Here is a 27,322-nt window from a genome sequence, read left to right as displayed (position 1 = left end):
CGATGGCACACAGAGTGACCTCCTGGCATTTGTCTCTAGAGGAAAGCATAGTCCCCTGATCCCAGCTCTTCCAACAGTATATGCCGATGGATGCTATCTCTCAATTATGCATCAAGCCATGCAGCATCACTCGGATGCCCTGGTCCTGTCAGCGTATGCATCTGGCTTCCAGGTGCACAACCCAAGACAGCGGGGAGCAGGGCAGCAATTGCTGTTTGCAGCCAGACAACTCCTCTGCTGTTTTAAAAAAAAATGCTATTGCTGTTCTAACTGAACCAAGCTCTCACTCAAAATCTGGATGTAAGCATGTATCTGTGTTGGGGTATGTGCATGAAGCAAAAGGTGTTTGGGCTGCTGCTCCTGTCTGTGGGGCCCAAACCACAGAGAATATATGAGGCGGGGCACTTCTGCCTTCTGCCTTGGATATCTGGAGGTGAGGCCTTCCCTAGCACCCCTGGGCATTTTTTAATCCTCCCATTTAATTTAGAAGGCTCAGACCACTCCGCAGATGAATTTTCCGTGAAAGTTCAGCTTATTTGGTTCCAAAACTGCCCACAGCCATGGGGCTGCCCAATGTCTAATTTCCAGGGTTGAGTCTCTTCAGGTGTGTTTTAGTACTGTCCTCCAAGCTTGAAAGCTCACATTAGCTCAGCTGTGCTTGCCCTGCTCTGGTAACCTCTTTAATACCACTTAGAAGTAACTACAAGACATGAATACACTGCCATTACTAATAACGGTGAAGTTCACGCCTGAGCATGCCCCAGCTCTCTGCCAACAGGGAAGGAGAATGGGATGGACTCTTCCTGAATCCAGCTGGATTTCACCTCCTGTCTGCCAGTGAGCAAACATGAAGGAGCCAAAGATCAGAACTTGCACCACTCCTCTGCAACTAATTTTTCACAGCCCCATGAAGTCTGTGTAATTTCCCAGCTGGAATTGCATGGGGCGGTGCTGTATTCAACCCTCTTCTGGGAATCAAGCAGCAAGCTGTTCAGCAGATGTGCCCTTATGCCATGCTTCAGGAGAAACAAGGACAAATGAAAAGACTGACATGTCTGAGTCCTGCTTCAGTAAAGATATGGGGATGTCAGCTCAGAGTCCTTCCTTGACAGTGGCACATCCATTTAAAACAAGGATAGGCTCCGTGGATCCCAGTTACCTCTGGATGTGGTGGATCTTATAGCAAAGAGCAGAAGCAAGAGACCTGCACAACGTTCACCTAGGCACACACATGAAGTCAAGGCTCGCTGGAAGGTGAAGTTGTTGGGATAAGTACAGGCAATGATATGGAGGGAGTGGGCAAAGTGTTTGCACAATAGTAGAATTTGTTAATCTTCATGGTTGAACTGAAACAAACTGTTTAAAAAGAAGGAGAACCACTGCGTGACAGAAAGAAACATAAAAGAGATGTTTTCAATGAGCCAAAACAGCTGGACTCAGATTGTCAGGGGTCTTCAAGGGTAGGATTCATCCCACCAATTGACACTTAAATTTAATTAGCTGCATGTGAGCAAAAGGCTCATTTCCGATGCCCGTGTAGAGGTGCCTTGTGCTGTTTGGCTCTACACAGGATACCCAAAACTTACACAGGGTTGGAAACTGTGACACAGGACCTACAGGAGATCTGGTGCTTTCTGGAGTAGAAATTGGAGGTGAGCTGGGACATCCTAGTACATCTTTAATGGGAAGAGAGTGATGTCCTATTCATGAATAACATGAAGCAGCAAAAGCAGAACCAGTTTCATCGCACCAGGGCAACCAGAAATTCCCGTGTAATGGAAATACTCTACTACATACTCATTATACGGGCCATTACACTTTTTCTCTGACTTGTGGTTGGGGGAGGACTAGATCATATCTTAAGACAATTTCCAGCCCTAATCATCCCTATTTCTGCAAAGCCAGTGGTGCAAATCCCCATGATTTTAATGTGACAAGAGGGAATTTTTAAGACTCGGTTTTTGAGGAGTGTGTCAACCCATACTCAGGAACAGAGCTATCTGGAAATCCAGATGCCTGGTTGTGGGAAATTTCAGTGCTCAATATTTGTTTTCTTTCAAAAACCAGAATGCAATAAAAAAAATGAATTAACATTTCTGAGGAACTATAAATTGAAAAAAATAAATTCAAAGACCCTCCAGTGCACACTGCTGTCTAAAAGGGATGTATCCCTGGAAACCTGGCAACTACCAGCTGATGTGGAAACACTCACTAATCCGTGAAGACAACTATGCCAACAGCCAACCACCAACTACTAGATGGATCTGCACTGTGGGGCAGTCTCACCCTCTTCTTCTCCATCCTCCCCAGCCACAGGGTGCAGAATATGCCAGGTCCTTGGCCAGCGATGTTTCCTGGGCTTTCCCTGGGCTGAGCCACACAGGATATCCAGGCAATGGAAGTCCTGCGGTCCTTGGCATTCATCAATCTGGGAATCTGGAGTGTCTTAAAGTCCCCCAAATTAACATGCTTGTAGCGGGAAGCCTTAAAGCATGAGAAAACCCTTTCTGGAGCCAGGGTGCTCAGGACTTCCAGGTTACTTGCATTAGATCCAGGAGTCAGCCCTGGGTTAGTGCAGAGCTGCCAAGGTTTTCACTTTGCTGGTTGCGTGGTAAGAAAGCCATGGAAACTTGGCATCAGCGGGCTGCCCTGGAGCTGTGAGTAGTGATTGCAGTAGAGGTTGTTAAACCTGGGACATTTCCGCTTAGTTTTCCAACTGGCGTTTTCCATTGAAATCCTCCTTTGCTGGCCAGCACCCAGACCCGCTACTTGGGTATCTCGTGACTTCGGCGTCTGCTTAAATGCTTCACTGACTTTGGGCCAGCGCACCCAGGAGAATGGCAAGTGCTTTGCAGATGTGCAGCAGGTGGCATCCATGCCCCAGGTATTACAGTGACAAGGCTGAATGTGACCGATCTGCATTTGCTGCTGACTCTGGATTGATACTGGAGAGCACAGGGCCTCCTGGCACACCTGCATAAATGAAGGAGAAGGGGAGAGGTTGTGCAGATGGATAATTTCTCCATCCTCATTTTAACTTCTGCCAATTGATTTCCTTTTCCTGTTTCTCACTCCTCTGCCTTCATTTAAGTAACACACCATTTCCCAGCTCCTTAATGCAAAAGATGCCAATCAGTCACCTGCAGGCCGTTAAAATGCTGATTGTGTATCTGGAATCGCCATTTTCAGGTTGGCAAATGCAAACACATACAGGTCTGCAGGGCAATGTTCGTGCTTCGCAGCAGCAGCGTGGGTGCCATCGGACATTTCAGCCCTGCACCCCTGACTGCTGTAGAAACCAACACTTCCATCCCCAGCTGTGCTGGACTGGGCACAAAGTTAAGCTGCTGATTTGGAAGTACAGAAGTGATACAAGCAACGGGAAACAGAGGTCGGTTATTCTTTTGATCACTGATGAGAATGGAGGACAAAATGCTTCTACTCAGCCAATTTAACTTTCTGTTTGAAGGAAGTCCTTCCAGTTTTTGGAGAAGATCAAAACATGCCTTGACAAATGGCTGCTGACTATCAGAACCTAAGGGGGATTTCCCATTTGAGCTCTCTAATAAGGTAACTTTGGCTTCTCTGCTAAATCAAAACACAGAGGCACTCTGCTGAGTTGCAGAACACCCTGCGCTGACCCTGTGGAGGAGACAGGGAGGGGAGCATGGCTGTCCTGCTAATCCACAATTTCCAGATGACTCCCAGTCACTGGGGTGACATTGCATCACAGAATCATAGCATGGCTTAGGTTGGAAGGGACCTTTAAAAATCATCTAGTCCAACCCCCCTGCTGTGGGCAGGGACACCTTTTACTAGATCAGGTGGCTCAAAGCCCCATCTAGCCTGACCTTGAATGTTTCCAGGGATGGGGCATCCACAGCTTCTCTGGGCAGCCTGTTCCAGTGTCTTGCCATCCTCATCATAAAAGATTTTGTCTTTTGTCCAATCTCAACCTACCCTCCCTTAGTTTAAAACTGTTGCTCCTTGTCCTGTCATTACAGGTCCTGGTAAAAAGTCTCAATTTTTCTTAAAAGTCCCCATTACATATTGAAAGCTGCTCTAAGGTCCTCCTGGAGCCTTCTCTTCTCCAGGCTGAACCCCCCCAACTCTCCCAGCCTGTCCCCACAGCAGAGCTGCTCCAGCCTCTGACCATCCCCGTGGTCCCCTCTGGCCCCGCTCCAACAGCTCCACGTCTCTCCTGTGCTGAGGACCCCCGAGCTGGAGGCAGCGCTGCAGGGGGGTCTCACCAGAGCGGGGCAGAGGGGCAGAGCCCCCTCCCTCGCCCGGCCGGCCACGCTGCAGGGGATGCAGCCCAGGGCACGGGTGGCTCTCTGGGCTGCGAGCGCACAGTGCCAGGTCATGCCCAGCTTCTCATGCACCAGCACCCCCGGGTCCTTCTCCTCAGGATGGCTCTCAATCCCTTCATCTCCCAGCCTGTACTGACATCCTGCCCTGCCCTTGCACTAGGGTATTTAAACAAGAAGTTATTGGGTGATATGAGATATTCCCCTGGGTGCTGGGTGACAAATCAGTCCAGACTCCACTGATGGGACTCTGTGCTCAGGGAAGCAGGGGGGCATTGGACCAGCTGGGAGATTACTCCCCAGAGGAGATCCTGTGATAAAGGTGGTCTCTGCCCTCCTCACAGTCTGGGACTTCATGCTCTTTCATTCATTCCTTTTGACCTCCCTTGGCTTGGTTCCCTCAGAGACCTCCTTGAGGAATAAAGAGGCCTGGTATCAATTAGCTGTATGAGACAGCTGGTGATAATCTCCTCTTTGATGTCCTGACATGGAGAAATCCCTGGATGCTCCCTTTGAGAGAGAGGAAATGGTCCAAGTTATGGGCTGGCTCTGCAGATCACCAGGGCTCCCTTGGTACTTAGCCTGGGAATTTCCATGGTCATGAATCTGCCCTTGTTCCTCATCTCCTGTGGCACAGGTGTCCCAGCTGTTGCCAGTATGAGGAGGTGTGGGCGATACCATCCATGCCGAGTCCCAGAGAGGGATTTCGAGGTAACACTGGGAAGAATTTGGCTCCATGGCTGAGCCTGACTTGATGCCTGATGCTGCTCCCATGGCCAAGTGCACCGACACCATGCAAGCCAACGATGTCAAACTGATCCCTCCTGCCTGGATTTTGGGATAACTCAAGGGTGAGTATTTTTTAAGGGATGGGTGACATCCTTCCTCACTCTCTGCCACTGCTAACAGTCCATGGCTTTCCTTTGAAAGAGGCCACTTGCTCCCCTAAAATGGCTTTTGGGATGTACGGAGCAAAAAAGGTGCATTTCAGTCTGGGACTTGTTCTGCAAAAGGAAACTGAAAAATGGATACAACCAAGAAATGTCCTAATAGTTCAAAACAGTAACATGTCTCTGCTTTATTACCCAGCCTTCTTAATCATTTTACACAGAGAGATTCCCAAGAGCTTTAGACTGTACCAGGATATGTATTCTGACACCATTCTCATGCAGCCTGCCAGAAAAAAAGACATCTGATGATATCAGGGCAAAAATATATTGGTTGCCTCTTTCATTCACTGAAAAGCATACAGATTGGAGGAGACAAACACAAATTTTCGTGTAGGGCAAACTCGTAAAATTATCTTGACCAAAGCAGATGAGAGAGAGAGTATTTGAAAAACAAATGCAAAGTTTCAATACTGAAACCTTTCTAAGCAGAACTTTTCTTTTGGGGTGGGAAGAAACAGGCATGCTGAAGTACTTTGTAGTAAAATTTGCTTACATTTATGTTTACAACCCAACCCAACCCAAATTTAATCAAAACACGAAAGGAAATAGGACACTATGGGCCAGTTTGAAAGACAGAGTTTAATTTTCTTTTGTTGACCCAACAATTCTCCCTCTTCCTTCACTAGACCCTAAACCTGCTGATAAAGGACCATTACCAGCCTTCCGGATCTCTCTTGGGTGATTCAACAACCTCATTGTCCAACTTTTCACCAAAACTATGCACATTTTAATGCTTGATATTCTTCTGTGCATCTGCTGTAGACCACTTGTGACAAATGTGATGGTGCCTAGAGGTCAGCAATTTGAACGGTTAAGCTCACAAGCCCAAGGCAACAGAACCTTTAGAGTGAGGAGTTACCATTTTGCTATTGGAGTTCCAGCTCCTACACGTGTGCCCCTGGATGTAACTGAAGTACAAATAGATTTTAATATCAGGAATAACAAATAATGAATTGTTCCCAAATGATCATATTCTTGCATTCTCTGTTGTTTTGTTGGTTTTGGTTTTCTAGTTTGTTTGTTTCCTGTTTGCTAATGGCAATAAACAGCTCGGTTTGCTTTTGATTTGAAAGCCTTTTCTGCATGATTTTGTAGGCAATCACATATTTAATGGAAGCATCTGTCTAATGGGATGCTTTCTGCTCCTTACCAACATTCAGTGTCATAGAGGCAGAGCTACAGCTTAGTACTGACATCAGCCTTGGTGGCTTCTGCCAAAACCCACTGCAGTTCACCTATCAAACCCTGCCCTAGTGTTTCTGTTTTGTCTAGGGAATGAATCGGAGAAACAGGCAATAATGACAACCCAGGAGAGGATGAAATCCAGGGAAATCTTGCTAATGCTGCAGCTTTTTTGAGTGACAAGCCTAACACCATCAGAGCTGGTTAAGAGAGGCTTTCTGAGTAGGATGGAGACCAACAGCCACTAAATAAGGAAGGATTCAACCTTGTGAAGGAAGGAAACAAGCTCTGGGTACAAGGATCTGTATCAGGGTGACAACAGTGGGGACTTCAGTGGTGACCCAAGTGCAGACACCTAAATTCAGTGTCTTACTTTGCAGAGCCATTGAAGATGTCCAGGCCAATGCCTGGGTGCCTGCCAGACCCCTAAGTAGGACTTTTTCTGACACCAAGAAACAGAGGCTATTGAAGGGGAGGAGGGAGAAGAGCAAAGCCCCCTGCCTGAGGGACTGGGAGGTGCTTGCAAAGACAGGTGGGTCCCAGGGGAAATTTTGGGTAGTGTGGATGGGAGAGGACGGAACAGCATGGCTAAGCATAAACAAAGGGCTAGCCAAGGGAAGAGGTTACTAAATTTTTCATCCAAGGGAATTTCTAACCTTGAGATCCATTGCTCCTGTGGCTGGTGCAAAGGTGTTTTATTTTTCATGGGTGCTGAGTGCTGAGCACTGGTGGAGGTACAATGCACGATCACCTGTATTGAAGAGAGCCTGCTTTACCGTAGCCCAGGCTAACTTCCAATTCCTGTCCACCTGAGAACTTTACTGATGGAATATTTGATAGGAAAGGAGGGGGGGATCCAGGTCCTGACACCACCTTTAGCTGGCCCAATCCTTCTGTCTCTTTCTTCACAAAGTGATTTTTCACAGACTGTGACACCTTTTTCAAGTGCGTGTGGTAGAATTGCCTCCTTGATGATTGCAGTTTGGAATAAAATAAAGTCTCCTTGGTCCCCTGCAAGCTTTATCCTTGGAAGTGCAAGTCACTCCTGGGCTGGAGAAGGAGAAGGGTGAGAGGCAGGCAATGACAAGAAATAAATAGAGAGAAAGAAAAATGGACTTTCCCAGATCATTTTTCTGAGGTGCTTGACCCAGTCACCATGGTGACCATGAGCAAGCGTTTGAGAGGCAGGATGACTCATGTTTGGCAATGGAGCAGCATTTCTTAATCCACATTTCAGCAGTGGCTGATGGGGACCTCGCAGCTTCGAGGTACACCCCTTCCAGTAACATGGGGAGCTGTTTCCAACTGAGCTTGGAAGGAAGGTCCTTTGGAAAGTCCCTTAGAAAGCAAAATGGCAGTGAAAAAGATGGACTTATGAAGTAAACCCTCTGGTGCAATCCTGAGCATGCACTTGGACATGGCAGGTAACATTCATTTATTCTTTTAGACATTCTTCCTTGGACATCTCTGTGGTATGGCTCAGAATTCTGAGTCCAAACCTAGCGCTGACACAAAAGCCAGAGCACCAAGCTGCATAGGTTGCACGGTGGCAATCACATGGGACACGCGCCAACACAGTGCAAGTGGTTGCCTTCTCCATCTCTTCTCCAGGTGGACCTGCCACTACCGTTGTTACTAGCATCATCAGGATTACCAGAAAGCACTGCTTGCCCAGACACCCATTTGTTTGGTGCAGCTTCAAAAGTTTGAGTGTAACGTAGAAGGTTGGTCTCCCAAAGTATCTAAACCATCAGTGATATTCTAAAGGGGAGTAAATCCACATGAAGCAGTGGAGGAATATGGATGATAAAAAGGCAAAAGGGATTTCATTAGGTGGGATGACTTTTTGCTTGTTCAATGCAGCAAAAAGAGGCTACAGGGGAAGAAGACCTCTGACCAGCTTTCTGCCAGGAGGGTGAACACCAAAGAAAGATTATAGCTGCTTAAGGAAGAAGATGATATGGACACAAAACTAAATGATTGCAAATGAGGCACGGATATGTTCCCACTGCAAACAATAAAGTTTCTGAGTTGAATGCAATAAGATCCAAAATGGCCCTCCCAAAGGCACAGGCAGCAGAGGGTCAGAGGCTGGGACACACATGAAGCTCAAGTGATTTTGAACGGGATCAGGCAGTGACAGCTACTCCTTTTCCATGTGGTGACGGCTGCCTGTCGTATTTGCCCATCAGAGCCACAGAGGGGTGCAGGGAGGAGGAGAGACAGGGAGAAGAAGAAGAGCTATGAAGGAAGTAGGTCCTTGAGGGACTGCCAATGCACTTGGTGGGATGGCAGACGTGATCATATTTCTGGCTACGTTGCTCTCCAATGGCTTGTCTGGATTCTGCTGTGAGTCACCCAGTTCTGCTTTGAGCCGTAAATGCTTGGGTTTGGAGCAAATTATTTTTGTTCCATACATTAGACTGCTAATTTAATCATCTGCAGTTTCTCTAAGTGCATGCTGATAGGTGTGCTGTGAGAAGACAGAGAAAGAAGGAACAGACCTTTTCCAGCTGAATGTGTGGAATAAATCCTGACAGGCTGATGGCCACTTTCAATGTAAACAATCTTCACTCAGCCCCCAACCCCAGCTGCCTTTGGCTCAAACAGCCTCGGACACTTGGGATAGTTTTGTTTTGAAGGCAAATACTTTCCCTTGCCCTGAAACTGCAGCAGGAAAATGAAACGGCCCATGTCCTGATTTCCCTGACCTTTGTGGGAAGTTCATGGATCTGTCCTGTAGAAGCCCAGTAGCCACACTGCCTGCTGGGGTCAGCAAGGGATGTTACTGAAGCCCAAGAAGAGTCTGTGCATCAGGTGTGTCATGTGGAGTGTTTCTGAGCCAGTTCTCACACCTCAGGACTAGCAGGTGGCCAGAGACCTAAAGCTGTGATGGGACAAGCTTCGTGCACACCACCCCCCTATCCAACAGCTTTACTATCACTACATGTCCTAAATGGAGAGGCCAAACCTACCACTGGCAGGTAACTCCATGTTTTTCATCTATTTGGCCAGCTGGGTCCTACTTGCCTAGATAAATGTGCCAAGTGATGAAGCCTAATGGAGAAACAGGTAGGTCAGATGAGTAAAGTCACTTAGAAGACTCTTCCTCTCTATCTTTGCCAGTCAGCAAAGATTAAGCCCTTCTTTCAAAGACTTTTCCATATATTTCTTACTATTCTTGCACTGAAGCATTAGGTGAGCTCTTTAACACTCGACAGCAATGTAAAGGAAGCCAGACTGATCCCTCATAGGCCATCTGAGGAAGAAGTAGTCACCTCTTTATTTTTATTTTCAGGACACAGCTTCAGAATTAGCCTGTGGAAGGGTGCATCTGCCGGAAAGGTATTAACACACCAAGACACCAAACTTCAGGGCACGACCTACACTGCAGTTTATGGGATAGAGAAAGAAACGTTTGTGTGGGCAGGTTAGCACAAGTATTTTCCACAATGGTGTCTGGTTTTCTTTTTAATTTCTTGGGAAGGCAATCCAGGGTACAATTCAAAGTAGACCCTGAGGTTGCCTACGTGTCTGGTATGACTGGAGATAAATGCCCTGGGATTCCTCCTGATGTCTGGATGTCCCTCCAGAAGAGCACAGGGCTTCTCTAGGTCCTGTCTTGCAACCAAAAACCACATACAGTTCCTTCATCTATCTTAGGGGATCTTGGACAGTACCGGGCATATCTTAGGGAAGTAAATTGCAATCAAAGTCTGGTTAGCAATACAGCTCTCTAGACATGGGCAATAATGGGAGCTGAGACACCCAGCTCACATGCAGACCACCTACCTGTAGACAACTATACATAGAAGCCTTCACATGTGAATCTGGTCCTACCCCTCATCTCTTTGTCTACCTGCAAACCAGAAATTAGTGTTTTATAAGAATTATTATATGCCTTGTTTACCAGAGTCATGGATGAGAGGGGAGGCACTGGTAAGGAGGTATTCAGGGAAGGGGACCCAGGGAGGATGATGGCCAAGGAGGTGATCAGATGCGATGGGAATTGGTGCCTTCTCCTCTGTTGCTTTCCTAGGACAGCAGCAGCTATCCACCAATACCCACACCACTATTTCCTGCTCCTTTGCCTGAATGCCAGCAAAACAGCAGTCTCCTTGCATGCAGACACCACTGGGTGCTTTCCTGCCTCCCACATCCATCTGGATCCACTACTTTGAGCTCCTCTGGGCTAGAAATAGCGTTACTGTTTGTACAGCACCTGACACAAAAGGGGCTGAAGCACATGACTAATGGGCTTGTGCATCATTAAGGCTCTCAGACAGATCATCCTGCAGAGATCCCTGAAGTGCTGTAACCGTGTGGTGTCTCTGGAAGGGAAGCACAATGTGATTAATCCCAAATAGCTCTGTTTTGGCAAGGTAGAAGAAAGGAGAGATGCAAGGTTTGGAAAACTCTGTGCTTTACTGCTTCTTCCTCTGTCTCTGCATACTCATCGCTGAGCCAGGAGTACACGGAAAGCAAACCTGGTGACGTGAAGTCATTCTGTTTTGTTTCCCCAGATCCCCAGCCTGAGTGCAATGTTGAGGGAGGCAGACAAGCCCGTGGCTGGCCGCCAGCTCAGCTTCACAATGTATCTTCACAGCTTTCCAGATAATTCCTGTGGAAGGGACCCTGGGAACAGAAATAGCCCATGGCTGAAAAACTTTCCTGGTGTAGTTTGACAAGTGTCTCCTAGAGAACTTGGCTTTAAGGCAGAGGTTCAAGAGCTGGAGGCTGCTATGAAGCCAAGTCCTCTCCTGTCTCTGCTCAGAGCAGGTTGGTGAGCAGCTGATGGTGTCTCCACTGTTGTGTTGTGCATGTGCTTGTGTTCCATGCCCTTCCAAACTGGATTCCTGAAAACACAACTGGGGTGGGAATACACGTGTCAGGTCCCCTGCCCAGGACTCAGGTGAGAGTGGTCTCACCCAGGGCAAGAAATCCCATCACTGTCAGCTTCATCTGGTCACCTAGGGGCTTGAAAGTGGCGCTGAGTCCCTGGGGTTTAGGGCTGGTGCCCTCCACAATCCCTGTCTTTGTCCGTGGGCTGTATCTCAGCAGTTTGTGAGGCTGGTCTGCGGAAATCTGCTGCTGGAAAACAGCCAGGGATGAGATGTGGCATGAGCCTACTGTGCGTTCACCTCCTTCCCTTGGGCCGTCCTGCGGTGGCAATGCCTGGCGCCAGACCATCCTCCTGCCACGGGGGGGGCTCCCATCCCTTTCCCAGTTAGCTTGCCCTAACCCCCTCTTGGCTCATTGACACAAGAAAAGAGCACCCTGCAGTGAAGATATCCCTATTCCTCATTGCCTCTATACTACAATCATCAGGTTTTGGCTTAGGATATGAACTTCCCTCTAAACAAATTTCTTTGTTACCTTTTCCCCATCTCGATGCTTTGGCAAAGCTCTGCTCTGTGGCAGAAGACCTGGGCCAAGACCCAGCAGAGCCCTTCCAGCAAAGGCTGGGGCAGCCTTTCGTAGGGGGGGCTGTCCCCCGCTCAGTGCCTGCGTTAATTGATCCTTGCATGGTTGATCTCTTGCAGGGCTTCCTTATGGTTTTGGTTTTTTTCCCCCATCATGGACATCTTTTTGGAGGATTTGCAGCACTTGCAACCTTGCAACAGTCTTGCAGGGGAGGGCAGGCAGGAGTTCTTTAATTCAGGACATCAGGTGAGGTAATGCCTGCGATTTGCTCTAGCCTTTGACTCACTGGGGGAAACACAGATCCCATGAAGTGTGATAAATAAGCAAACTGCAGGACAGAAGATTCCAGGTCCTGAACCCAGGTGGCACCAACCACCTCATGTTCACAGTGCTCCAGGCACTCTTCTTGGGCAGATATGTGTTGGAGAGAGCTGGCTGGAGCCAGCCCAGTCCTTGCTGTCTCCTGCCCCTCTTCCTTTACTGAGTGCCATCATTGTTCCTACTGTGAGCAATGAGAAAGGCGGCTTGGAATTGTCTGGGGAAGGGATTTCTCCCAGCAGGAATCCCTTGCAGCTGGTGGGTTTTTTTCAGCTACTGGAGGGGATAAAAAAAAAAGTTGCATTTCAGGGCGCCTTAACGACTGAGTTGTGAATTGTTTCAGGTTGGAAACTTCACAGGAGGAGGAAATGCCCTCTCTTTAGCGAGCTGGCAGCTGGTATTCTGCCACCAGAGCTGGTGGTTCTCTGGCTCGGCTCCAAATGCATTAGCTAAGGAGCCCTCTTAGAGAAAGACTATTCATTAGGGGTAGCTAAAAAGCCATATCCTGTTCCAGCCACTCCAGTAAATCCATCCCTGGTCTGATTGCACCCATAAATTACACTGTGGGGAGAAGTGGAGTCTTCTGTTTCCATGTGACAGCTTTATACAGCACCGAAACAGGGCAAGGATAGGCAGAAGTTGCTGATGTGTTAGCCATACTGGAGGGCTACCGTGTGACTACAGGTATGTTGGTGATACCTCAGTTTCCTTAGCCAAAAAGTGATGACAAACAGTGTGGAAATAGATGGGTTATCTCCCTCCCTGGTGACATTTGTGTGTGTGTCCCTTCTTACTATTTAGTCCTTTGAGCTACGGAGCTGGCACTGCTGCGGGAAGCGTGTCCCCAATGCACATTGTGTGGGAAGATGTGAATGCTACCTCTGCCATTCAGGGAGGTTTCTTCACCAGCCCAGGCAGCAGATAATTGATACAACAAATCAACTTCATTTGTTGCATACATTTTTTGCATATTTTGTTCATACAACAGAGAGTTCATTTTTGCCTTGCAGTGGCTGGAATTTGCTTTGGAGGAAGGAGGATGATGAGGATGTTTGGGGGTGTGTGTTCAGGTATAGGTGTGAATGGCTAAAAGGTCTTTGGATGGAAAGTGCTTGTAAAGGGAAAGCCTTCAGAAGGAAGAGCTCGTCACTGTGTTCCTAATGGCATTTTAAAGGAAGTATTTACAGCAAATAAGAATGGCAATTAACTGCCGAATCTGAAAGCAGCTCCCTTGTGAAAGCAGCCAGCTGCTGAACTTTAAGCTGAAGCTATTCCTCATGAACCACCTTCACTCCTAAATCCCCAAACCCTTTCAGCTGCAATGAACTTAAGAGCAGGTGAGTAAACAAAAACAAGACCGTAAAACATGTTTGGCTCTTGGAAACACTTTTGTCAGTTTGAGCATTAGGAGACAGAGCTGATGGTTCTGTTTTGGGGCTCTGCAAACCCTCTGTTGTGTGGTCACCTCAGGGAACCTCAAAGCTTTACCACCTCAGGGCTGCTGGAGATAAGAAGGGATCCCAGTCCAGCCTTCCTGGCACCTAGTTAGCCTCACCACACCCCAAGACTCCTGCCCTCCCTCCTCATCTCTTACTGTGCCTTCCAGATCTCCAACTACTTTCCTTGCCTCTCATCACAGATTTTGCATAGAAACAAGCTACCATCCATGAAGGGCTCCACCATAGCTGTAGAGGGTTGCCTGTCTCTGACCCCACGGTCCCATTCAAGAGGTCCTATGTGAGGGAGAGATGAGTGCTGTCACATACTCCAAAGAGATGACCTTGCCCACTGGGAGCTATCACCCAGCAGGTGCTCCATAGTAACCTGGTGGGTGAGAGGGCTGGACGGGTCCCGTATGTGAGGTCTGCCTGAAAGACTTGGATTACCTAAATCCTTTTTTGACAGGTTGCCAACAACTGGTATGTTATTGCAGACCTTTTTGCACTACAAATGGCTCAAAATAGTAATTAAGCCTCAGAGCCACTGAGACACCTTGTAAAATGTGGAGAAGACCCTGTGTTGATGTGGATGTGCAAGTCTCTAGAGAGGACTAGCCCTGAGTTATGTGGATGTGAGTCACTCTGCACTACTTTGCTGGTGAAAGTGCACGGTTTTCTTCCCATTTTTTCTTCTTCATTTTTCTAGTGGATATAGCCATAGTGGTAATCCTGATGTAGCACCTCCTGTGAAGAGTGAAAAAGCAACACCTTGAACTTTACAGCATCCATCCTCCTCTAGGACCTCGCCCATCAGCAAAAGTCACCAATGCCTGCACCACCATTTAGCAGCCAATGCACAGAGGAAGAAAACCTTGGATATCCTCAGAAGAACTCTTTTGGGTTGATGCATGCAACAGATGGTCCTTGATGACAACCCAAGCGAAAGCAAATGACAATCCCAGGGTTATGAGACCACACTTAGCCTTGCCTCCTTATCACATGACAAGGAAAGGAGGCAATTAGTTCACAACACAGAGCAGAAAACCACCTTTACAAAGCATTGTTAGTACCAGGCTTTCCTGGGAAAAGGTCTGCTCAGACGGCAAACCTGATTCACAACTTCCAGAGGACCAACTCAACACAAGAAGCGTCAAGTTATTCTATAAGGAATGATGGAGAAAAAACACTGCTTTGTACCTTCAAAGCTAGATACCTTAGGCGGACTTCTAAACTTCGTGTGTAAAAAGATTAAGGAAAGGGACCAACCTGGGTTGGTCAAAAATGTCTAAACATCTGTTAGTTGGAAAACTGGATTTTTCACTACACACATTTCATGCCAGAAGATCTTTTCAGCCTTGTTTTGCCCAAACACCAAACAGCCAAACCCTGAAATATTTTCTGTTGTCAATGACAATGTCATTTTTCTGAGAGTTGCAGTTCAGTTGCTTTCCCATTGCTTTTAACTTGTCTGGGGGATGGTATAACCTGTGATGCAACATTGACTAGCACTTGTTTCTTGGTTTAGTGGGAAACGTGGGCTATACCAGGAAATGCAGACTTCCATCACCATGTGAAGGGTGATAAGGGTAAGAGACAGGGAAAACATCTGTCCAATAGTGCCATGCACCGTACAGAAGTATCCAGGGGTAGAACCATATTTTCCTGAACTGAATTTATGTGGAAAGAGAGATTTCAAAGAAAAATCCTATCTCCTCAGGCAGCTCCTGTCCCCATCAGCCACTTGAATTTAGGAGGTTATATTAAAGAGTAGCTGTCGCTGCAAGCACCACTCAAAATCCCACCAGTGTCCATGGAAAGATGATTGCTGAAAATGTGGTGCATCAGCCACAGCCTTTGCAACTGCTGTTTCTGGGCTTCAGCTGTTGTAAAAATGTATTTTCTCATACAGAGAACAAATATTTTAAGAAATTGTCACACACTTTACTTCGAAAGTGGGTTATGTGTTAAACATTGCCTCGTTTAACTCTACCACTGCTCTCTGCTGAACACACAAAACAATACCTTGCAGACAAAACACAGCTTGTATCCTATAGCATAAACCTGCTAAACGAACACTAAGGACGCTGCAAAGGACTCAAAAGATCAACAAGGTCACAGTGAAAATCACATTTGCGAAACTTTGGTTTCTTACATTTAAGGAGTTTAATTCCAGGTTCATGCTATGTTGCCTCTGCAGTGTCCCTGCCATGCCAGCTGTGAGGAAAGGTGGGCGCTCAGTTAAACAGCAGCTCAGCTGAGCTGTTCAGCATCTCCTCACTGGTCAGTATGTGACTCCACACTTCACAAACCCACAGAGCACAAACAGAGCTCCGCTCTGACAACAGAACTATTTGTTTCCTCATGGATATCTGAAGGTACTTAGCTCAGTTATGGCCAAACATTTTGCCAACAAATATATTCTTCTTTCCACGGCTCTTCAAGGAGAAAAAGATGCTTTAGAGCCATTTGACCATCCCATTTACAAAGCAATGCCAAAATATGCCTGTTCTGAGCGTAGATTCCTGAGCCTTTGGTGTCTTAAAGCGTAACTCCCATCAGCTCCAGCTCCAGCTAGAAGTGTTCTGGACTTTGGCAAAGCTAGTCCTGTATTAGGCTTCCAGCAAGATTCATCTCACCTAGTTTAAATGTTTATTGTGTCCCTTGGAACTCGTGATCTTTGGCCTTCCCCAGAGAGGAGGAGACACTGGTGCTTTTGGAGTTTGACTCATCTGGCTGGTTTAGATAGAAATATTAGGACGAGGCCAACTGCAGCCTCAAAATACCTGTTTTTCATTGTTGGTTATGTAGAAAGCTGAAGAGCAACTGGCTGAAGACCCATCTACTATTGGCATCCAATGCCAGGGACTGTCTTTACACTGGAGAAGATGGGAGCAGTGTGTAACAGCAGTCCAGGGGACCGCAGAGGAGCAGTCACGCCCATTACACACCATCAAGTCGTTGCTTTCAAAAGCCCTCCCCCAGCAAGCTCCAGTCTTGCTAAGATGTGCATCCTCAACACCTCAGAAATGTGCTTTTTTTTCACAGATGTTGGCCATATTGGGCCAGCTTTGTCTAATTCCCTGCCCTGACACAAAGCCCAACCCCAATGGAGCAGCATGCCAAGTTTTTGCTCTGACACATGGTATTCCCAGAGCTTTTTAAACTCAAGGTTGCCCCCATCACACTTCTTTTAGGAGCTGAATGCTGTGTTTTTTCCTGTCATCTTTGTCAGGTATGGCTATCTCATGGCAACTCGCATTTGGCAGAACAAATTCAGTCCATTACAAAGATGCAGGATGGAAAACTTTACCTAATAGATAACAATTGAAACCAGCAACTGGGATTTTATTCCAGAAGGGTCTCATAATAGGTACTCTCAGCCCTACCTAGAACACAGCACAGCAAACACATCAAGTGATAATCCTCATTGGTCAATCGGAAGATAATTCAGGTTGCTTTCCCAAGGAAATAAACTCATTTTCTGAAGAGCCTTGAGCAAAGTGCTGTATGTACTCACTAAAGTGAGCACACTCCTAATTAAAACCCTACAGGTAGCACGAAGCCTTTCCTTGCTAACATGACACAGTTGCTAGTACCTGGTTCATGCTGTTTGCTGTGGCAAAACCCATTAAAAGAAATCTGGTAGCAAGAGATTAAGCAACCACCTTTCATAACCATACCAAAGAGCATCCCCCCCCCTCTTCCACTCAATCTTCATTACATCTCATTAACCAGATTATTAGAATTTATGAGCAAATATTTATCCAAATATAAATTAATGATGATATATCAAGCTAATTAAAAACTCCTTCCCAGAATATCCAGGACAAAGTTTTCTGTGTGCAAATATAATAAAACCGTCAGACCCGGCTTAATATAGATTCATTTAATGTTATATGGCGTATTTTGGTATTGGTTCCAAAACTCCTGTTGAGAGATTTTATAACATTTTGCCCACTGAATCACAGTAGTTTTAAGTTTTTCAAGATCTATTTTTTTCCTGTTTGTCGTACATCCATTATAGCAACTCCCTCCAGATGCGTCAAGACACTGCAGTACAAAAACAGACATTTGGCTTTAAATAGTTTTATTTGGTTGGGCAGTGGGTGGACTGGAAGCAGAGTAATCCCGTACATAGGTCATGGGAGACCTGGGTCCTGTTCCCAGTCACTTCCATGGAACACCGCATTATTTTGGCCAGGCAGAGGCAAAGTGCATGTTCAAACCTGGGTGCCCAAATGGTCATCTGAGGTCTCGAACGTAGCATCTTTTGTAACAGCAAAATTGTTCTAAACCTCTCCATCGGTCTCTGGCTTTCTGCACAAGGTAAGGAAGGAACCACATGCATTCACTTAGGCTCCAAATAATCATTTTCTGCTGGCTACCTCCAAACACATGTAGAACGTTTCCCTGTTGTTCTACACTGTGGTGGCTTCTGCACTAGGGCACAAGGAGTCAATCAACACTGTCACATGCTTTAGCTACCCAATTCACTCACAGGGTCACTACCCATGTGCCTACTTGTAATTCTCTCCTGCGTCCTTCTGCAGGATGTCAACATGTTCTCCCTGGAAAGAAACCCAGCTCCCAGGTTGCTTTTCCACAGTGTTATCTCTAGTCAGACACAACTAACGCAGATGACTCCCTGTGACATGCCCACCACATGCATCCCTGCTATCGTGCCCTAGGCATGACATTCTAGTAGGCTGTAGCACATCCCTAACGCTATTGCAGACCCTCTGAACTGGAAAAAGAGAAGCAGAAATCACATTTGAGGGCTGCTTAAGAAACAGTATGGTTTGCCCAGGAAAGAAATGGTTTTGCCCTCACTGCAATGCTTTAAGAACAATCTTGAAAAACAGGTCAGGAATGATTTGGGGCCAAGTGTTCTTTCCCTGAGAAAAGGAGATGGACTGGAAGACCCATCCATCCTTTACGATTTAATGAATTGATGCTAATTTGGCATAAGCCCATTTGATGGAAACATCCTGTGGTGCAAAGAAGACGAGAAGAATTTTGCCTCTTGCCTGGATGACGTCCAATAAATCAAACCAGAGCCTGGTACCTAGCAGCTTTTGAGACTCCGTGTCTGTGTCTGCTGGCATTTTTAATGAATGTATAGTTCCTGTGGACTAGGATCAATAGAGGACGTGTGGCAGATGGAATAGTTCATTGCCATTGCTCTTCTTCTAGTTAGATTTGATGCTCTGGGCCATAGCTAATTGTTTCAAAGCAGCTGACCATTCCTTTTCCATGCCAATTCTGCCACTTCCACCATAACTCAGAAAATTTCAGGACATACATGAGACTTCTCTGACAATCCAAGTAATTGAATGGCCTATCTTTCATTCCTCTTTTTAAATCACACTTTTGATTGGGTCCTTCTGTACACAACACAACTAAATAAGTTTGGTTTTCTGTGGAATTGTGTCTCATGGTGGATTTTTAGTGGGTATTTTCTGATGTCTAACCAGTGGCTGAGCTCACTCTGCAACCTTCCTTCTGTGATGGAGAGTATGAAAGTTCCCACTCCTTTACCCATCTGCCCATTTTTATAGGAACTTTGTATACTGTGGACTTTTAGCACTTTCTCAGATGTAATTGAGATTGATGACACGATCCATCAAGTGGTGGGGAAAGGCTGACATGCACACAGGCTCAGGGCAATGACATAAGACCTTTTTGTCTTAGGAAAACATGCTAAATGCTCTTCTACCAGAATTAGATTCTCCACTTCTACCAGAACAGACTTGGTCTCATCTGAAATGTGTTTCTACCTATGTTATCTGCCCCATTGTTTATTTCACAAGTGACAGCACTGCTGTGCCTCTGTGAGCCTGCCTTCTGCAAAATGCTTTGTGAAAGGACTTCTGCCCTGTCAAAAAAAATTCTACAAGAATTATCATTTTTTTGTTTGTTTGTTTGAAGGAGACCTTTCTGAGCCTGGTTTGTGTAGCAGCTGCCTTTCCTTCCAGATGAAAGTAAAAAAGCTAGTACACTGTTTTTCTTAAAAGTATTAATAAAATATTTTTCTTATAAATCTTAAATAATACACTTTCTTAAAAATGTGTATTGGCTTCCACTGCAAACACAGGCAAGTCACCACCCCAAGGCAAACATAAGACCATGAACATGGAAGGTTTTGCTTACACTGAGGGATCCCTGAAGTCATTCCTTATCTGGGTAACCTGCTGCTGCTGGAGGGACAGCGTGAAGGGAGCCTGGGTTATGGCCTTCATCCATGTGTGGCACCAGCTCTGGGTGCTGCTGTGCCTTTCTCACACCAGTCTTGATTTCTAACCAAATCCAAAGGATAACAAACATGGGAGCCCACCACCCAGACTAGACTATGCTTCTTAAAAACAAGGGACATTGAGATGTGTACATCACCATCCTGGGTGCTGGCCCTGACCCCAAGGGTTGGTTGTTTCCTCTTAAGATGCTTCTAGGGTGGTGATGGAGAAGGCCTTTGCCTCCAATCCTGAGACGGGCCCATCTGGGGTCCCACATTGTCTTTGCACGCTCCCCAGCCACTGAAGAGTAGATGGGGAGCAGGGCTCCATCCCTCCTCCTATTATTTCCTTCCTCCTGGATCAGGTTTGAGGAAGCAGGTCACTACCTATCTGTAGGTGTTGTATAGGGGATTCTGGTTCCTGACCTGTTGCATAGCTGCCCACCTGCAAGGATGAAGCCAGCACCTAACTTCTAGGAGGGGTTTCCATTAGCAGAAGTGCCAGTGAAGCCTGAATGGTTGTGTGACTTAAGAGAGATTTTGTCTATTCTCTGTCTCTAATAAAAGATGGAGCTGACATAAGGCTCAGCTTTCTCTCACTCAGGCATCTTGCTTCTATTAAACTTAAAAAAAAAATAATATTCAAACTAGGATACACCCCACCTCTTTGCAAATAGCTGCAGTGCAGACACCATCAGCGGGGTTAGTGGCCCCTGACTGCTTTTGTAGTCAGGGGAGGGGAAGAGGCAGATTGACACTGCAATTCATCTCATCCTAAGGTGGATGTCCAAAACAGGTCATGTGAGTCACACCTTCTGGCACTCCCCTCAGAAGAATAAAGGGCACTCTGGGTGAATACGATGGATTGATCTTTTACTGATGTTGCTCAGAGAGGGAGATGGACCTTCAGAGGTCCCTTCCAACTAGCATCTTCATGATGCTGTAACTAGCTGAGACGAAGGCACAGGTGCCTGAGACAACCAAAGGGAGATGAATCCTGTCCTACAGAACACCCTTAAACTCCTGGTTCACATCTCTGAGAAGCCTCCAGTTACTGTTCTCTTGACAGGTCTTTGCTAAGGGAAGAGGAACCCTGGCATCAACCACACAACCACCACCCAGGATCCCCTAACAAAGCAGCTCAGTAGAGCTCTACCGCACACCCAGCAAAAGATACAACCCACACAAGAGTTGTGTGGGTAATTAGGATTTCATCTCTTGTTGAACAACCAGCTGCTTAAAAAGTCTCATTAACCACAGAAACTGTTAATTGTGTTAAAACTCCTGGTGATGGCATCCTGTGCTTGGGGATGTGTATCACAAACACAGGAATGAGCCACGTTACTCAGCTGATAAGTAGACTGTAGAGGTATTGGGAAGTTTGCACCAATTTAAAGAAGAATCTGTAGATTATTCAAGTGTGGAGAAAACAGCTGACAACATTTGGCACATGCATAGGTCCTGTTATTTAAAATTATTGGTTATTTTTGCTTCCCAACACTGTTGTGATAAATATTGCTTCTGCATAACTGATGTGGAAACTGTGTTGCAGAGAGTTGCAAGGACGTGTGCAGCCTCATACGGAGCCTGGTGACAGCCAGGACAGAAGTTTCTGATTGCTAAGCAAATACTAAGTAGAGCTGGGAGTGTTTTTTCAGCTGACAAATTTACTTATCCCTAAAAAGTATAACCAGACAGCAGTCAGTCAACAGCGTAAGTCAATGACAACTTCTTGCAAATTCACGTCAAATAGAAAAAAAAGAAAAAAGTCAAAACACTTCAATATTTTCAGAAGGAAATAGAGCACTTATTTCATTTTAATGTGACAGTTCATTTGGAAATGTATCTGAGTACTCATTTGTTAATAGTGTTCCACTCAAATTGAAACAATAAGTTTCACTTCAATTGAAAGTGAATTTTGTTTCCCATGAGTGTTTCATTTTCATTTAAAATGAGTATCAATATCATTTCCAGTTGCCCCCAATTTATTTCTCCTAAGTTTGTCTAACAAGCAAATAAAAAAGCCATTCTACTTAATCATTTACGATCTTTTCAAGGAGAATTGGCCCTGCCATGTTGCAGTTTGTGGATTTAAAGTGAACTTTGCTGATTTCTCCGAGTTTCAGACATGTCTCCTGAGCTGTAAACTCAGAGATTAGATCTTGCAGGAGTTTCTGTTCTCCTTCTAGATAGCATTGAATGATTCTCAAATTTGAGTAGGAAATTGCAATTAATAAAAGGGGGGCTGAAATCAAAGGCAGCATATTTTGTCATCATAAAATAAATGAACTTTTGCTGTGTTTATATTATACATATAATACAGCAGGAAGTAAAGATCAAAGCCATGTTTATAAAGGACTTGGCAAGTTGTGTGCTTGGAGGAAGCAAATGGGATCATGGGAGGTACTTAAAGAACGAAGTTTGGTTTTTTAACCGGTGTAAATCAGTGTATCTCCCTTGACTTCACTGCAAGGGTGGTGATGCACGTCAGTGGAGAAGCTGGTTCAAGGGTTTCAAGGGAGGACAGAGAAGGCACAACAAAATAAAATATTTTTTGCTACTGAAAAGTATTTGCCTCTGTTCGCTCTCTGTTTCCAAGTACTGGGGATCACTCAGAGGAACAGGATCCCAACTCCCAGCTTCATGAGCTGCCAGGTGTAAAGGTTTGAATGAGGTTTGGAGCTGGTTTCTACCCTGCTGATTGACGAGTATCAGATGGGGGCTCAGCCTTTGGGAACTGGCATCTTGCCAGCCCCACAATTCCCGAACTATTTATTTGCAGGCTACAAAAATCCCCCAATGCACCCGGTCAATTAAGGAGAAACTGAGGCACAGGCAGGCAGGATAATTCATCCTGGGTCTTGTAGCAAGAAAAGTTCACTGCAGCCTTACTGCTCCCTGCCTGAGTTATACCACGAACTCCCAAGCTCACGCAGGATGAAAACTCTTCACAGCAGCAATTTCAGCCCTACGAAGTGCAGAGACAAACACACCAAATACCACCCGCACCCAGAGAGAGAGACTGAAGCAAAGAGGCACAAGACAGCAGCATGGTGAGACCACCCGAGGGACACCTCAGCTCCCACCGCTTCCGGTGAATTATCCTGCTGAAGGGCAGGTGGGGACTGAGTGGCCTCAATTATGTGTCAGCCTTGGGCTCCAGCTGTTCCCAGGGGGGGACACAGTGCTGGAGGGAGATCAAAACCTCACCAGATCAAAATCTGTCCTGTGGTCACGATGCTGTTTCCACTGACTTGAGAGGCAGCTTCAAGCAAGAGGGTTTGAAAAATCCTGAGAAAAAGTGCAGAACTAGCTGTAGCGTTTCCCTGGCTGCAGGGTTAGTTGAAGCCAAGTGCCCAGTGGGCTGCGGGACACGTGGGTCCCACCCAGTAGATGGAGTGACAGACCTCCCTGCTTTGCTGAGCTCTGTGCAAAGGCCATCGTCAATATTCAGAGTTATTTTAATCTCTTTTTCTCCCCTTAGCTTTAGCTACACCGTTCCAGAAGCTTAATCAGGTGCCCTGAGCTGGGTGCCCATTGTTACGTGAGGTGGTGATGGGGAGCACTGGTTTTGCATGGCCACGGGTAGCACTGGTGCTGGAAGGGGACGTTGCTTTGGGCATCACGCTCCCTGGTGGGCTCTGTGCCCACGCAGCCTCCTCTGCACGCAGAGGACTGCACCCGTTTCACCCGGGCAAACAACTTGCCAAAACTTTTAGAGCACAACTCGTCAGACAACCCCAAATGAGCACCCAGTGACACGGGCACCGTGACAGGGCTGGGAGCTGAGGGCTCGACTCCTGAAGGAGGGGGATCAGTCCTGGGAAATCACTGAGGACCATCACCCTTGCAGATATGACCTGGTCCTGCTCCAAGTCCCTGCACAACCATGGCATCCCGGGAAGTCTGCAAGACTTCTGCTTCAGACTCTGACACGCTCCTTGGGGGGGATGAAACCTCACTCATCTGCAATACCTTCTCCAGGTCACAACAGAAGTGGGAGCCCTGGGCCCACGGGGGCAGGTCCAGGTGCCCTTCCCCAAACTGGGAGGAAGGGATGCGGGGGGCGGGGACGGCAATGCTGTTTGGAAACCACTGTGCCATAATCACAGCCTGTTTGAAACAGAGTTGCTTCCTCCTTAGCCTGAACTTCATTAATTAAACTGCTGAATGTAGAATGAATTAATTAAACCAATCATTATCCTGCTATTTTATTCATTTGCTATTTACTTTGATTGATCATATGATTCTGATTAATAAATATTGAATAAATATTCATTAATTGAATTAATTAATCACTGGTTTATTCACCTATCAGTTACTTACTCCTCACCTCCATGCAGGAGTTGTGTCCTGAAAGTTTGTCCCAAGAAGCAGTTCCCCAGGGGTTCAGCCACAAGCAGATGGGCTGGGATGGGGGACAGTGTCACTTACCAAAAGGCAGGATGAAGAAGAAGGGGAACCAGCAGAGGATGAAAACACCCACGACGATGGCGAGAGTCTTGGCTGCTTTTTTCTCACGGGAGAACTTGAGGAGTCGCACAGAGAGGGAGCTCCTGAAGTTGTGCCCCTTGCTCCTAGTGCTGGAGAGAGGCTCCTCCATTACGCTGCGGCAGTGGATGCGCAGTACCACCTCCATGGATTTATTCCTCTCCTTCTTGACCCCTGCTTCCAAGCTCCGTGTGGTGCGCCTGGCCACCACGTAGATCCTGAAGTACATCACCAGGATGACCATGAGGGGCAGGTAGAAGGAGAAGAGGGAGGAAAACAGGGCATAGCCCGGCTCTTCTGTGATGCTACAGATGCTCTCATCTGGCGGTGGTGGCTCCTTCCATCCCAGCAGTGGCCCAATGGAGATGACCATGGAGGAGAGCCAGACCACCACGAGGATGACCCCCGCCTTCCTCTCAGTCATGATTGTGGGGTACTTAAGGGAGTACTTGACACCAATGTACCTGTCCACGGAGATGATGCACAGGCTCATGATGGAGGCAGAGCAGCACAGCACGTCCACCGCTGCCCAGATGTTGCAGAAGATGCGCCCAAACACCCAGAAGCCTAGCACCTCCAAGGTGGCCGAGAAGGGCAGCACGGTGGTGCTGAGCAGCAGGTCGGCAATGGCCAGGTTGACAATGAAGTAGTTGGTGACTGTCTGCAGGTGCCGGTTGCAAGCCACAGAGAGGATGACGAGGATGTTCCCCACGATGGCCGAGAGGATGAAGACGGCCAGGAAGACCCCAACGCCCACCGCCTGCACATCCAAGGCGAAAGTCAGCGTGGTGCCGTTGCCTTGGGGGGTCTCCTCACCTTGCAGCCCCCAGGACCGGTTGGCACCGCTCTGGCCACCCTGTCCCGTCCGGTTCCCACTCAAGCTGCCATTGCTCAGCTCAGGGAAAGTCATTGTAGAGAAGGTCTGGGCTCCATGGAGGGCGAGGAGAAAGCGATGCCGAGGCGTAGCCCCCGCGGCATGATCCCTGCAGCCTGCTCCAGGACTCGCTCCGCACCTTGCTGCCCCGCTGGGTCCCCGCAGCCGGGGTGGAGGGATGGATGAATGGATGGGTAGGTGGGTGGGTGGTGGGTGGGGGGCAGCGGGATGCGCGGCTCCTCGCCCCCCCCCGCCCCCAGCCAGCCCGTTTCACACCGGCCGGCTGCGCTGCCCCCCTCCCCACGCCCGGCTCCGGCTGCCGCTCAGCCCCTCCGCCGGCCCGCCCGGGGGGGCAGCGAGCTGGGTGCCCCCCCGCCGCCCTCGCATGCTCCGCGGGCTGCGCTGGGCAGCGGCCGGCAGCGCCCGGCGGCTCCGCTCCCTTCCCGCTCGCACCGAGAGCGCCGGGAGGGGCGAGGGAGGGAGGGGGGCCGGGCCGGGGGTGTGGGGACCCCGCGCGTCAGGTGCCGCCGGAGGAGGGGGGGAGGGCGGGCGGAGGAGGAGGAGGAGGCGGTGGCAGCGCTGCGTGGCGGGACAAGGCGAGCCCGGGGCAGGGTGAAGCCGGCGGCAGCCCCGGCGGGGGGAGGCGAGATGGCGGGAGGGGGCAACACGCACTTGGGGGGCCGGCACCCACTGGTGGGGGGCAGGCACTCGGGAGGGCAGCAGGAACAGCGGGAGAGGGCAGGCGCGCACCTGGGGGGCAGGCACCCACTGCGGGGGAGAAGGCACGTCCAGGGACGGGCAGGCACCCACTCGTGGGGGAGGGGGGGCACGCAGCGCTGAGGTGCAGACACCCCCGGGGTGGGGGTCGGGTGGTACCCCGGGGGTGCAGCCGCCGCGCCACCTGACGCCGCCAGGGGGCAGCAGAGCGCAGGGTTTGCCCGGCGGCGCGGCGGGTCCCCCCTGCCCCGGGGTCCCGGCGCGGCGGGGCTGGGGCTGCCCCTTCCCACCGCCCTGCGCCCTGCGTGCCCCCCGGCGCCAGCGTCCCGCCAGGACGGTGCCCCGCAAAGCTGGCAGGTCCCACCAGCCCCATTATCCCACTAGGGGGATTCCCTGCACGGCTGGCAGGACCACCCCCCCCACCCCTCCAGCCCCATTAGACCGCTAGGAGGATTCCCTGCAAGGCTGGCAGGTCCCCCCAGCCCCATGATCTTGCTAGGTGGATGCCCTGCAAGGCTGGCAGGTCTCCCCCATTATCACACCAGGAGGGTGCCCTGGAAGGCTGGTAGGTATCCCTGCATCCAGGGCTGCCAGCTAGCATCCTTCCTATGCTAACCCTGGTCCTCCCGCTCTACCACTCCTACCCAGGTACCCTGCTGGGACTGCAAGCGCGGCTGCCCCTCACTAGTTCCTTCCGAAAGCAGAAGGGACAATCAGTGTCCTGCATCCAGGGACAGCTGTGATCGGCAGCTCTGCCGAGCTCTGTGACTTAACCCTGCTGCAAGACTTGGAAACGGCAGCTTGTCATTAAAACATATAGGCACATACTTCTAGATATTTTAAACAGGGCTGGTTTGTTGTGTGGTTTGGTGGGGGTTTTTTTCTCCCCCCTCCCCCTCCCCCCACTGATAAAAGCAGATCCTGTTTACACTGGTTTCCTCCCAGTGACCCTACCCTCCTGCCTCCATACATTGCAATGGGGACTGACCCCAGTGTTGAACAGGCGCTCTCCCTCAGCGCCTTTCTACTGTACACAGGAAATATTTCCTTGCAGTGTGTTTATCCATGATTTTTCAACTTTTCTTTCTTAAAAAAAAAAATTATTTCAAAGGGCAGTTCAAGTGGACAGTGAGGTGGTTTAACTGTTGCTCTATCAGAGCATGAGAGATCTGTTGATTCACTGGATACGACGGTGGACAAGAAAATATAATAGTGTGTTTAGTCCTTTACTTTTCTTGAAAACCATTGCAGGAAATGACATATTTTTAGTCTTCCTTACTTCTTTCATGAATTTTTCCTTAAGATTTCCCCCTCCTTCCTAGAGCTGGATTTTTGACCCTGTTGGGAACAAGTAAAGTAGAGCAACTGGAAAAATCAAGCAAACAGAA

The 27,322-nt window shown here is 48.1% G+C and overlaps 1 protein-coding gene across 1 annotated transcript in view; it reads right to left on the bottom strand.

Annotated features, from left to right (window-relative positions):
• The window catches only part of ADRA1D (adrenoceptor alpha 1D), a 50,719-nt gene extending 25,248 nt beyond the window's left edge, over positions 1-25,471 (bottom strand). The window contains exon 1 of the mRNA XM_037387561.1: positions 24,287-25,471. Within this exon, the coding sequence (XP_037243458.1) occupies positions 24,287-25,253 (967 nt within the window). The 5' untranslated portion in view covers positions 25,254-25,471. The remainder of the gene's footprint in view (positions 1-24,286) is intronic.
• Between the last annotated feature and the right edge of the window lie 1,851 nt (positions 25,472-27,322).

Source organism: Falco rusticolus, chromosome 1 (assembly GCF_015220075.1).
Source record: "Falco rusticolus isolate bFalRus1 chromosome 1, bFalRus1.pri, whole genome shotgun sequence".
NCBI classification, from domain to species: Eukaryota; Metazoa; Chordata; class Aves; order Falconiformes; family Falconidae; genus Falco; species Falco rusticolus.
This window is presented reverse-complemented; position numbering and strand designations above follow the sequence as displayed.